The 13607-nt window shown below is 44.0% G+C and overlaps 2 protein-coding genes across 9 annotated transcripts in view; both read left to right on the top strand.

The window, feature by feature from the left end:
• LOC127603884 (Kv channel-interacting protein 1-like) overlaps positions 1-13607 on the top strand; it is a 61558-nt gene that overhangs the window by 24562 nt on the left and 23389 nt on the right. For 3 of the 8 annotated variants that reach the window (XM_052070574.1, XM_052070583.1, XM_052070568.1), the window contains exon 1: positions 9071-9177. The exons of 3 other annotated variants lie outside the window; for them this stretch is intronic. In XM_052070574.1, coding sequence (XP_051926534.1) covers positions 9120-9177 — 58 coding nt within the window. In that variant the 5' untranslated portion in view covers positions 9071-9119. Of the gene's footprint in view, positions 1-8881; positions 9178-13607 lie in introns of those variants that run through there. 2 more of the 8 variants (XM_052070621.1, XM_052070612.1) reach the window with 2 other exon arrangements.
• Positions 1-13607, top strand: part of LOC127603921 (uncharacterized) — a 40309-nt gene that overhangs the window by 17367 nt on the left and 9335 nt on the right. The gene's annotated exons all lie outside the window — the stretch shown is intronic.

Below are 13607 nucleotides of genomic sequence, written 5' to 3' on the forward strand. Positions count from 1 at the left end.
CTTTATTGGACAAGTATGTAGAACACACAAGGAATTTGTCTCCGGTATAACACGCTGCACTAGCGAAAGAGTAACACTCTTTCATTCCTCTCTGAGTCAAGTGCAGAGAATCTAATCTAACATCTTTCTGGTTGAAGCCTCAGCCCGAACGGAATCGTGCAGTTTGAGGCCTATGTGAGTGTGTTCGGGGTGAGTGTGTTGGACTGCTGCAAGGCTAAAGAGTTGAAATGATATATTGTTAATGGCGCTACACAGTATCTGCACTTCTCTCTCGTCCCTGAACATCAAAAGAAGTGCACCAAAAGGACCAATTAAAGGCAGCAAAGGGGTTTTAGTCGACGCATGACAACATTAAACTCTTTGGAGTTTCCCATCCCTATTGTGTGTATATGCCTGTGTGTCTGTTTGTCATGCCATCCATTTTATTTACCGGTACCGGTAATTATTTACATTTTTAGTTTCATTTCTTTTACTGTTACCACTGCAACATATTTTCATAATATTTTTAAAATAATCAATACATGTTGTACTGTGTTTATTGTGCATCAACAACCTTTTTGACGTGATTTATCTTGCAAGAACAGCTCTGCCTGCACTTGCCCTCAGTCCCTTTTGTTCGACCGGAGCTGATGACAGAAAAGCAGATGAATTTTGGCTTTTTTTTTTTTGCCCCCAACCTGTGTGCACATTTACAACTGCCAACTCATTCACCCGGACAGTTGAAATGATGTCATATAGAGCACCATGTCGTTTTGAACATCCAAGAAATAAAATGGAAAACTGTATAGTATAGAGTGTATCGTAGTATAGAGAGGTTTAAAACAAGCAAATAGTTTGAAGAAGGATCCAATAAACTAAAATGAACAAGGGCATATTTTAGACCTTGTCCTTGCTCATCGTCTACCGGTGTCGAATCTGGAAGTCCTTGAAAATGGGATTTCAGATCACATGGCAGTTTTATTTGAAGTAGTCTTATCGCATGCTGCTGTGAAATCTGGCGCTCCTAGCTGTAAACGCCGAATTTTTAACCCTCGCACTGCTAGTCATTTCTCTGATGCCTTTAATAACCTTTGCGTACCCTCGTCTAACACAGAGGAACTCACCTCTTGGTTCAACTCATCATGCCCTGCCATCCTGGATTTGGTGGCTCCTTCAAAAATTGTGCTCCCAAAGCCTAAACCCGAGCCATGGTTTAACGACATTACGCGCGCAGCTAGGCAGGAGTGTCGCAAAGCTGAATGCAAGTGGAAAAAAGACAAATTGCATGTCTCTTATCAAATTTGGAAAGACTACCAGCTCACAGTAAAAGAGGCCAAAAGAGAATATCTGTCGGACCTTATTCTAGCTAACCGTCACAACCCACGCGCACGATTTAAAACGATAGATTCTGTACTCAAACCCCCTCTGCCTACCTGCTCGGATTCTTCACCCGAGATGTGCAACAGATTCCTTCAGTTTTTCATTGATAAGGTCTCTACAGCTAGGACTCCGGTCTCAAATACCGCATCTGACCCCTCTGTCCATGTTCCATGTTCAGCTGTACTTAATTCTTTTGATACTGTGTCCTTGGCGCTTTTGGAGGATGTAGTTCGCCAGACGAAGCCATCTGGCTCCCCTTGCGACTCTCTTCCCCCACGCTTCTTTCAGGAGGTTCTCCCGAGTGTTGGTGCATCGGTCTTGGATATCATCAACAGCAGCCTTTCTTCTGGTGTAGTTCCCCCCAGTTTAAACATGCTGTGGTCCAACCCTTGATCAAGAAACCTGGTCTTGATCCAGATGTGCTGTCAAGTTACAGGCCCATTTCCAAACTGCCTTTCATTTCCAAAATTCTGGAAAAAGTGGTGCACATGCAGTTGAAACTTTTCTTGGATGAACATGACATCTTGGAGGTCTTCCAGTCAGGTTTCAAGACGATGCATAGCACGGAGTCAGCCCTGTTACAAGTTTCGAATGACATCCTCCTGGCAAATGACTCTGGAGACCACGTGTGTCTGGTCTTATTGGACTTAACTGCAGCATTTGATACAGTGGATCACAGTATTCTGCTGACTCGTTTGCAGCACTTTGTGGGCATTGGCGGCAGTGCTCTTGAGTGGTTTAGGTCCTATCTAGCTGACAGGACCTTTTGTGTCAGCCTTGGCTGCTCTGAGTCACGCACTGATCCCCTGTCATGTGGTGTTCCACAGGGCTCAATTCTGGGGCCTCTGCTATTCTCGCTGTATCTTCTCCCATTGGGTTCCATCTTAAGGAAACATGGTATTCCCTTCCACTGCTATGCAGATGACTGCCAGATCTATGTCCCACTGAGCAAGAAAGACTCCTTCTCATTAAGGCCACTCCTATCCTGTCTGGAAGAAATCAAAACCTGGATGGCACAAAATTTCTTGAAATTCAACGAAAAGAAGACAGAGGTGATATTGTTTGGTCCCAGTGGCCCTTGTACATTCCATCCTGTAGACTTGGGCCCCCTGTCTCCTTATTTGAAATCAACGGTCTCAAACTTGGGCCTTAAACTGGACAGTGATTTCAAACTCGATCGGCAAATTGGTGCCGGTGTTAAATCCAGCTTCTTTCACCTTAGACAGCTGGCCAAAATAAAACCTTTCCTCTCACATGGACACTTTGAGACAGTAATCCATGCCTTTGTCACATCACGGCTCGATTACTGTAATGGCCTGTACTTTGGAGTTAGCCAGTCCTCCATTAAGCGCCTTCAGCTGGTCCAGAATGCCGCTGCTCGCCTCTTGACTGGTACTCGTAAGAGGGAGCATATAACTTCTACTCTGGCATCCCTTCATTGGCTCCCCATTCATTTTAGAGTTATTTTCAAGATCCTCCTCTTTGTTTTCAAATCTCTAAATAATCTCGCGCCACCTTACCTCTCTGAGCTCATCCGCCCCTACACACCTGCCCGGTGCCTCAGGTCTGTGGACCAGTCTTTGTTAGAAGTACCAAGAACTAAACTGAGGCTCAGAGGGGATCGAGCCTTTTCTGTTGCTATTCCCTCTCTCTGGAATGACCTCCCACTGAACATTCGGCAAGCCTCCTCGCTGCCCATCTTTAAAGCCCTACTCAAAACTCACTTGTATTCTTTGGCGTTCAACTCAGCATGACTTAGATTTGTTCTTGATTTTACTGCTTGGTGCTTTCTACCGCCTTTATTTCCGATTTGTCTTACTGTTATTGTGCATGTTAAATTGCTCCATGTACAGCACTTTGTATGCAGCGATGGCTGTTTGAAAGTGCTCTATAAATACTGTTGACTTGACTTGACTTAAAATGAAATAAAGTATAATAGAGTATAATAGTACGCTTCTCTCTCATTAGCGCTCCATTTAGCGTAATGTTTTTAGCCTTCGAGAGCTAACTATGGCCATTGAGGACTACGAAGCATCCCGTGGGTGTTTTTAGCATGATAACAAGTAAACATTCGAGGAAACGTTCGTTTATTTGAATGTCCGTCGAGCCATAAGCAGTTTACTCTGAGCAGCTAATCGGATGCTGCGGATCGAGCTTCAGTATCTACACACATAGACAGTGAGGTCCCTCTTGGCCAATCGGAGGCCAGGATGATGCTCGGTAGGCCAATGGCAGAGCAGCTATGAATATGTTGCGTTCAGGAAACTCGCAGCTGTGATGGAAATAAACATCGTTCACATTGTAAAACAGTGTGGTGGTTGCTCTTGCCTTTTTTCGAACAAAGCAGTAGAGGTCGCTGTTGGATAAGACTTCGTTGTAGTGAATGTCTTCGCGAGGCTGGAGCAGAGAAAATTATTTTGTATAATGCAACAGGGGGGGTTTCGTCGTACGGGTGGCAGGAAAATCTGAATTGTGTTCATGAAGATTTTTTTCATGAAGGGGGTAATTTCGCCCATGTAGGTTTCGTTCTAGAGGAGTTTCTCTATTTATAAGGCAGTGTCTGTAGAAACACAGTTTGACATTTACTACATAATTTCTGGACATAATTTCATTTGTCTTGGCCTCACGGCTTCCAGTCCTTCCAGTATTTTTGTTTTTGTTACAATCAAATTTCAGCTTCGAGTACAGGCGTTGTCCACACGTACACCATTGAAATAAGTGTTTTTTTTTCTTTTAGCCAATCAGAATGTAGATTCAACGGAGGAAAGCAATCCCGAGAGGCCCTGAGACCAGTGAGTTTGTCATTCATCTCATTGGGTCAGCTACTATCATTTCTTGTTGGTTCAGCTCTATGTGCAGCCAAAGCTTGATTTACGATAGAGGATGATATAAGACCATGGTTGAAAATTCACATCAAGAAAAAAATGGACTTTATGAGGTGATTTTGGCAAACGTTGCTTTGCAAAGTGTCTTGTTTCACTCCAGATTTAGATTTTTTCTTTTGGGGGGGTTACAAAGGCGCACTTTCAGAGTAGTTATGTAAGAGTAGACAAGTTAACCTTCACAGACAAGCAGGAGCTTCTGCAGTAGCATCGCCGGTGAGTGCAATGTTAGTTATTTATTTAAAGTTTTCATATTAATAAAAATTTATTGTGAAGTCCTATATTGTAGTGTAGAGGTTTGGAGTTCTTGATTTGATGTATTGGAAGATAAAGGTATTTTATATGCTCAAATACGTGATATGCCCGTCAATGCCACACATCGGGCTCTTTCCTATCGACCCGTGTGACTGAGAATGCTTGGAACGGAGACTATACAGGCAATCGTCATGTGCATCCACAAAGGTGTTTTTCACAATTCGCTACCCTACATTCATTTGTGTGGTGTCTCCAAAACCCAGATTGATGAACTGATTATGAAATGAATTTCAATACTTTTGTCTGTGGATCCATCCATCCATTTTCCGATCCGCTTTACCCTCACAAGAGTGGTGGGGGGTGTTGGAGCCTATCCCACCTGTCTTCGGGCAGTATGCAGGGGATACACTGAAGCGGTTGCCAGCCACATATTCCAATGCCATTGCTTGGGGTGTATTTATTCATAATATTCAATAATTAAAACAGCTATAGGCATGTCAGTTTTATGATTTCACAAAATGGAATCCTCTAAAAAGAGAACAAGCTCACCAGTTGGCTAAGATATAAGTTTGTCTCCTCCTTCCTACTTCATCTCAGTCCCTCCGCCATTCTCTTTTTTTTCTGTGTGATCAGAGATCAATAGCAGAGCTACCATTAATTATTCCCTTTTTGATAATATGATGGGTGCGAGAAGCACATTCTCATAAAGACACAGAGACGTGAGGGAGCAGTCATTTGAAGCGGAGGGGTTATTGATATTCCTGACACAGACAGATGAGCAAGTGTACTCTATGTGCACGCATTAAAGGGCAACGTGAAGAACCCTTGGCTCGCATGTTAGCTGGGAGGTAATTCGGAACTTATAAATCCTAGTCAGGGTTTTAAATTTTCATTTTTGGTCTTTCCCACATTCCCTCATTCTGTATGTTCTTTCACTCCAGCAATACACTGTTGACATGTCCCACTTGCTCTTTATTATGACTTCATTCTGGCTCATTTCATATACATTTCTTTTTCTTGCCGCCTGCATCCCACTCTAATCTCCCCTTGAAGCTTTCCTGGCCTCTTTCCTCTTCCTTTATTCTTCTGCTGCCCTAAAAGTAGCTACTTTCCTCAACCTCCATATGTTCCACGTGTTTTTCCACTCTCCTCAATGTTCCATTTTCCTTCTCTTTCCTTAAATCTGCCACTCACACTTACACAGCAACACCTCTCTCTGCCAACACATTATTAAAACGGTGATACGTACATGGACAGGCCTGTCACTGACTGACTATATAGCAACAGGAATGGATTAAGATGTAAGATTGGCAAGCAGATTTCAAACGACTGCAACGCTGTGAGCGAAGATTTGTAGGTGGAGATGGCAAAAATAAAAGGTGAGCGGCAATGGATGCCTGGAGACAAATTCCCAGATAAGGAAATGGAGAGAGAGATGGATGGAAGCTCAGGATAAAGTCAGGAACGGTGACGATGACTTAGAAATCACTTTGATGGCCTGTGAATTCCTGGAGGGATAATCCTTGTATACAGCAAGAAGAAATCTGTGTCCACACGTGCGTGTGCATGTGTGTGTAAACTGCTTAGATGCAGTCGGGAGAGCGGACGTTATGCTCCTGAGAGAGGAGTTATGTGTATGTGTATGCTTTGCCTCAGGCCATTGTTGCTCTCTTTTGGTGATTTTGTGGTTTATAATAAAAGGTAAGATCAACAACTAATGTCTAAGTCATATCCTTCAGAGACATGACAATATGATTCTTATTGTTTACTTAGTCATGGGCGGTTTGCACAACTGACATCATGAAAGCGGCGTGGAAGACATACGGGAAGAGGTGGGGTTTTAGTAAACCAGGCGTCTTCTGGGTTTGAAAAATAGCCGCTGAAGTAACTCATATTTCATGCTCTTCATTGCGCCGAAGGTAATAATCAAATATGTGCCTAAAGTTAACTGTGAAAAGCTTAAAAATAGCATCAGGACTCTTTACGTTAACTTGTGTACCTTTTCCTGAGCAACAACAAACATATTCTCAAGCATTTTTCCAATGTCGAGCAATCTTTTGCAACACACCAAGTACACTTACCAATGAATTGATACCTGTAAATATTTTGAAATGTGTTTGTAACTGGACTGGTCTTGTTGTTGATACTGATGTAAATATATCGGTACTGTAGTTGACTGGTTAGCACTCACGATGCACGGGTGTGGGGTTCCTGTGTGGAATTTGCATGTTCTCCCCGTGCCTGCGTGGGTTTTCTCCGGGTCCTCCGATTTTTTTCCCCACATTCTAAAAACAAGCACAGTAGGTTAATTGAACACTGATTGTGAGTGCCAATGTTAGATAGATAGCTAGAGAGAGAGAGAGAGAGAGAGAGATTACAACTGTACCTAATATTGTGGCTTGCGAGTGTGGATTTCACTCCTCGTAAAACATAATCTTTCCAAACAAAACTTATAAGATTCATGCTTATTGTTTTTACAAACCAGAAAGACGCCAAATTCCAACTCAGAGATTTTTGTTTCTTTTATATGGAAAGGTGGCTTACCAATAAGAGCATACTTTTTCTCTCAAATTTTACCTTTAAACTGTCAAAACTCAGATTTTGCTTTCTGAAGCTCCTGAAAGTCTATGAAATTGTATATTAGGTTGCAGAGTGTTGAGGGAAGTGTCAACATGTTTGCATCCTGCGGTTGATTTGCAGCAGATGATTCCTATTTGCTACCTGCTGTAAATTGGGTCAGGCTGTTGATGTGGAAAATGCCAGCCAGTCGTTTTTGACATTGGCAGATTACACACACCTCAGCAAATGTAGAGGACCACACTTCACAGAAAATCAAACCGTACATGGATTTTTCTCATCTCAAAACACATTTTTATTCTCTGGCTATTGAATCAGCATGACACTCCGCATTGTTTTCATGTTTTATTTTTTTAACTGTTTTGTATGTCAGATTTTTCAGATTTCTACTCACTGTGCAGCACTTTGTATGCAGCGATGGCTTTTTAAGTGGCACTTATCCTAAAGTACCAGCTCAACAATAGAACTTAACAAGACTGTAGAAGCAAGTAGAAGAGGGAGTACTGTTATGGTTAGATTTGTCGGTGAGGTTCTGCCTAAGTGTTAGAGAACTGACGATGAGGTGAAGGAATGGCCCAGTGGATCAGTCGGGAATCAAGTAGCCTGTGGAGGAAATGCCAGGCTGGGCAGGGAGGCACTGGGAGGATGACAAAAAAAAGGTTTGCCACCCAAAAAGCTCAAAATTGCAGATGTATGCACCAGCAATATATTAGCACTGGCTAACTTTGGTTTCTATTCGTATGAGACATTTAGGATGTCAAGAGCATTCATTGCCTGTACAATCAATATTGTCCACCTATCCATTTCAACTTTGCGTATCCCGAAGAGGGTCGTGGAAATTGCTGGAGCCTAACCCACCTGGCTTCGAGCAAATGGCAGACGAATCCCTGAACTGGTTGCCACACACAGGGCGAACAACCATAGACACCCACATTCACGCCGCCACACTGCCCGCACACAAGACAGAAAGGTGTTTTTAAAGCTGCTGTACAGCATCTGTTTTCTGCTTCTTGTATTGGAGTGGTTCACCCTCCCTCCACCCGATTTGTCTTCCTCAACGTAGGACCTTGTTTGTATTGATTTGGTTGTAAATGAGTCGCACTTTCATCCATGCAGACAGGAGCAGAACCCCTTTACTCACTTACGCTTTTATCTGACGCTTGTCTTCGTCCCTCTATTACAACTACCCCATTAAATATTTCACTCCTTCTCGATCCCATGCCTCTTTTAATCTCTCTTCCCTCGACTCTAAGCACCCGTCTTTATGCTCTCCTGCTGGCTGACAATCCTTTCTTCCTACCATGACAGCTAATCTTGCAAACTCTCGTCCATTTCTTTTTTCCACTCTGGCTGCACGATGGATGGAGTGAAGGGACATGTTGATGGATGCACGTGGCTTTTCCTCGAAGAAATTGTGTTGTTGGGACCAAACAGGAAGTGATGCATGGCGCTGTTCCTACTTTTTGTCACCAGGGTACACTGCATAATTTATTTGCACTTTCAACTCATTTTTTAAGTCTTACTCATCTGCATATCTGCCACGTTGGAGTGTGAAACACAACTTTTTTCGCTCCCGGTGATTCATGGAGTTTGTCTTTGAAGAATCAAATACACTGCAATTAAATAATTCAGTGAATAAAAATCCTTCTGAATCATCAATGCTGCTCTCTGGCTTGTTGCAATGGTCCGTGGAGAGGAAAGAGGGAAGAGACCCCAAATAGGGGTGCAGAAGAGTGAGAATGAGGGGAGCAAAAGTGGCGAGAGAGAAAAAAAAGAGGAGGAGCGCGGGGAGATGGAGTGAGAAAGCATGATGAGAAGGAGGGGTATACGTGTTGGAAAGGCGGTGTGTACTGAGAGCAACCAACAAGAGAGAGATACTGTAGGAAGAAAGAGAAAAGGGGGAGGTAGGATGAGAGGGTGAGTGAGCGCGTGTGTTTTGGTTGTGTACGAGTGTGCGTGCGCATTAATCGTTTAAACACGTGACGAAACACATCCAGACCTCGGCATCCGGACAGACGCACTTGTATCCACGGCGACGTTACAAACATGGGGGCTGTGGTGGGCACGCTGACCATGCAGACCAAGACGAGGAGGCCATCCAGGGGTGAGGGACCACAGACACTCATACACAAACACACTCAAGCATGCACTCGTAAACGCATATGTGCACACATAGCCATTTCATTCCCTGATGTGCGTTTGTAAAAGTCAGTAAAACTTGTAGAAATGTGCACTTTTTGGAGTGCGTGCATCTTCAATTCTTTTTTTTTTGTAGACCATTGTGTATGTTAAGTGCAAACATGCAAGTTTATACATGTCATGCTCTCACTCACACCCAAAACTCACGCATATACATTAATGCACTCGCTCATAAGAAGGCAAGCATCATCTAGCGAAGACAATTCAACTTTTACTAATTTGGTTTTTAACTGCCTACACGCTGCTTTGGATGGCTAGAACAAACATGTGCACACATTCGATTAACAACTATAGACGATTCAATTGTTGGTGTGTTGGGGTTGGAATATGAGTGTGTTCTCTGTTGTGTGTGTGTGTGTGTGTTAGAGAGCGTGTGAGAGAGAGAGAGAGAGAGAGAGAGAGAGAGAGAGAGAGAGAGAGAGAGACAGATGTATAGCCAGAATATACCAACAGGTTTTTCAAATGAAAAATAGTCCATTTCATCATGCCATAAAGTTTTACAACTGTGTGTGTGTGTGTTTGTGTGTGGAGCGAGTGCAGTGAGTGTGCGCACGCTCCTTAGTGTGTTAAGCTTCAGCAGAGGCATTTGTGTCACTCGGTCCGTCTGGTGGCTGCTTGTGTGTGCCGGCGGCGGCGCTGGTAAACACGCGCACGTCGAAGGTATTTGTCACTCTGCTCACACACCACGTTTCCGTCTTGCAGTTACCTTGGAAGCACGGTCGCCATGGCAACAAAAGATGTCAGTTTTGGTGCGATGGGAGGGTCGGGTTGAGGACTCTTTATGGGGGTGGGGGGGTATTCCTATATGTGGTGATGACGTGAGGCTGGAATGTATTTAAGACCTGTTGCCTGGAGGGAATGTATTGCGCCTTATGAAATCCGGTGAAGCTCTTTCATTTATAAAAAGAAGAAGAATTCAAAAGTGCTTCATGAAGTACACTGAGCAAAATATATATATATATATATATATATATATATATATATATATATATATATATATACTGTCCATTAATTGCATTCAGTTGTTTAACGTTATAAGTCGGGAAAGGCAAAATCACCCCCCCCCCCCCCCCAACCCCCCTTGCAAATTAGCACATGCAGGACATTTTCCAAGTGAATGCATATCTGACTGCTTCCGTGTTTGGAATATTCTCACTCCTACTCTCGCAAACACCTTTTCCGCGGGTGTAAACATAGGCAAAACATAAATGTGTTGCTGTTTGAAATAAGGTGGCAGTAAGGTGCAAACATATTGTGGAAACATCTGACTCTCCTTTCGATGTGATAACAAGCATTTTCCCTGTGAAAGAAATAATTCACAGAAAAATTGGGACAATAGATTGCGTCATTACTCACAAGAAGCGAAAATAAGATAAGATAAGATAAGATATCCTTAATTTGTCCCACACTGGGGAAATTTACAGCCTCCAGCAGCAAGAATGCGGGTAGAAAGAAGAAAGAAGAAAGAAGAAAAAACAAACAAACACCGTTCAATTAAGTGCAATATAATGGACGACAAATGGATTTGGTCCTCCCTCAAAGGCTTCTACACCTCTGAGAAGACTTTTACAAAATGCTGGAGCACGTCTGTGGAGCATTGTGTCCATTTATACATACACTATGTGGGTTCCTTCCCCAAACTGTTGTTACAAAGTTGGAAGCTTGGATGCACAGAATTGTCCAGAAATTGAGAAAATCACAATTCACTACCGGCGGCCCGGTGGACGAGTGGTTAGTGCGTCGACCTCACAGTGCAGAGGTGCAGGGTTCCATTCCAGCCCAGGCCTCCCTGTGTGGAGTTTGCATGTTCTCCCTGTGCCTGTGTGGGATTTCTCCGGGTACCCCGGTCTCCTCCCAGATTCCAAAAACATGCTTGGTAGGGTGATTGAAAGTTGTAGATTGCCCTGAGGTGTGATTGTGAGTGTGGATGGTTTTTCGTCTATGTGTGCCCTGCGAATGGCTCGTCACCAGTTTAGGATGTCCCCCGCCTACTGCCCGAAGGCAGCTGGGATAGGCTCCCAAACCCCTCGCGACCCTTGTGAGGATAAACGTATCAGAAAAGGGATGGAGGGATGGATGGATGGATAACAAAGAAAAGATAAGCTGTGAACATTCATTCATTCATTTTTCGAACCGCTTCATCCTCAGTAAGGTTGCGGGGGGTGCTGGAGCCTATCCCAGCTGTCTTCGGGCAGTAGACGAGGGACACCCTAAACCGGTTACCAGCCAATCGCAGGGCACGCAGAATCAAACATATATGTTGTGGGGGCGGGACCACGGAACACGATGCGTTGCGGCAAGACGGCGTTTTCTGCGATGGAGATACTGTACAACTTGAAGTAGAAAATGTTCTATTCGAGAGTGACGTCGTGGTGACGTCTGAAAGCGCTTAAAATAAGACAGAAGCTGGCAGAGTGATTTCTGATGCGTGCTATATTGGCTAACTTCTAAAGTAAATGGCACGATTAAATTTCCAGCTACCGCTGAGCCATTAGTTGGGGATGCACCCACTCCTTTTTTGTGCTGCTCCTGTTCTTCTCCTCCTCCTGCTTCTCCTCCACCTTAAAATGAGTTAAGCCAGGACTTTCTTTTGAAACAATGACATATATATTGCCGAAGTATCAGAATCAGAATCGCCTTTATTGTCATTGTATAGCATACAACGAAATTTGGGTGCCACTCCTTAGTGCATTTTGGAAAAAAAAGAATAAAATAAAATAAATACAAAACTCAACAACACAACAACAGCAGCAGTAGTGGTAGTCTCGACTCATGCTTATATTGCACACAAGACACATATTGCACATGAAATGAAATGGCTCAGATATTGCTCACTAGCTGGTTCGCCGCCCTCCGGGCGGCTCATCAGCTAGTTCCTGCGGAAGGCTGGTAAGGTGGTGGTTCGCCGCCCTCCGGGCGGCTCATCAGCTAGTTCCTGCGGAAGGCTGGTAAGGTGGGCCTTCGGCCCACAAAAGTGTTGTTGCTTGGTTCAACTTTTTGTTCATCTTCATTGCTTATCGCGAAAATAAAGAGATGTTTAGCTCTACTAAATAACTAACAATTTCATTGCAATGCTTGTGGGTAGACAACATTTTTTCGATAAGATGCCCGCGCGATCGTAGTGAGGCACTGCCTGAGCGGCGCAGTGGCGGCACGGTGAAGTAGGTACGTTTTGAAAAGGGACAGACGGAAGGACAGACCGCGTGCGGGACGACGCGCAATATATATATATAGATTATTGCACAAGTGAGGTAGTGCGTTTAGGTTTAAAATGCAATACCTTTGATTATTTTCAGTGGTTATTTATTGCAGTAATGGCTCTAGGAGAAACTGTCCCTGAGTCTCCTTTTGTGTGATCTGTAACGCCGGCCTGAGGGTAACTTGACAAAGAGGTTGTTGCTGGGGTGGGATGCATCCTTGATGATGTTGGCAGCTCTGTTGAGGTAACGTGAGCTGGCAATGTCCTCCAGACTGGGCAGAGAGCAGCTAGTGACCTTCTGGGCCAGATTTATCACCCTCTGCAGCGCTTTTCTGTCTGCTGCTGAGCACCTCGCGTACCACGCTGTGATGCAGTACACCAGGATGCTCTCGATGGTAGCTCTATACAACATCACCAGCAGCTTCTCCTCCAAGTTGTTCCTCCTGAGCACCCTCAGGAAGTGGAGTCGCTGCTGGGCTTTCCTCACCACCGCTGTGGTGTTGGCTGTCCAGGAGAGGTCCGCAGAGAGCTGCACACCCAGGGACCTTGTGGAGCTCACCTTTTCCACACATTCCCCGTGAATGTAAAGCGTAAAGTATGGTCTACTTCTCATCAAAACCAGTGCCAAAAGCCTCTCTCTTGACCTATTGGGGCTATATAAGCACTTCCACATATGGGCACGGCTGAACCAGGGTGCTGTTGTTGCCCTGTGGACCTTCCGCAATGAGCAAATGCGATGTGAAAAGCCCCTAATCGTGATTTTGTAGTAGTTAAAATGGTAAATGCTATACAGAGATGGATAATCAGTGCTCCAACATACAGGTATGTGGATAAAAATACCACTTCTACTCCGTTATTGCCAGCTGGTAGTCATGGAAATGCACCAAGCAACACACCCTTGCGAAATCAAATTCACAGCGACAGCATAGTTTAAGTCTTATTAAAGGGGCATAGACTGTTCAATCGGGAAAACAGTAGCTGACGTGTGGAGTCATGCTGAGTTTAGTTGCATGTAAACGAGTGGGAGGTCTGTCGGGGCCAAACGAAACAGTCTGTAATACAGTAATATAATGCATATTTACTTCTTTGTTGTCGCTAACTGATGACATTTTTCTAAGCACAAAAACGTGTACAAG

Source organism: Hippocampus zosterae, chromosome 1 (genome assembly GCF_025434085.1).
Source record: "Hippocampus zosterae strain Florida chromosome 1, ASM2543408v3, whole genome shotgun sequence".
Lineage (NCBI taxonomy): Eukaryota > Metazoa > Chordata > Actinopteri > Syngnathiformes > Syngnathidae > Hippocampus > Hippocampus zosterae.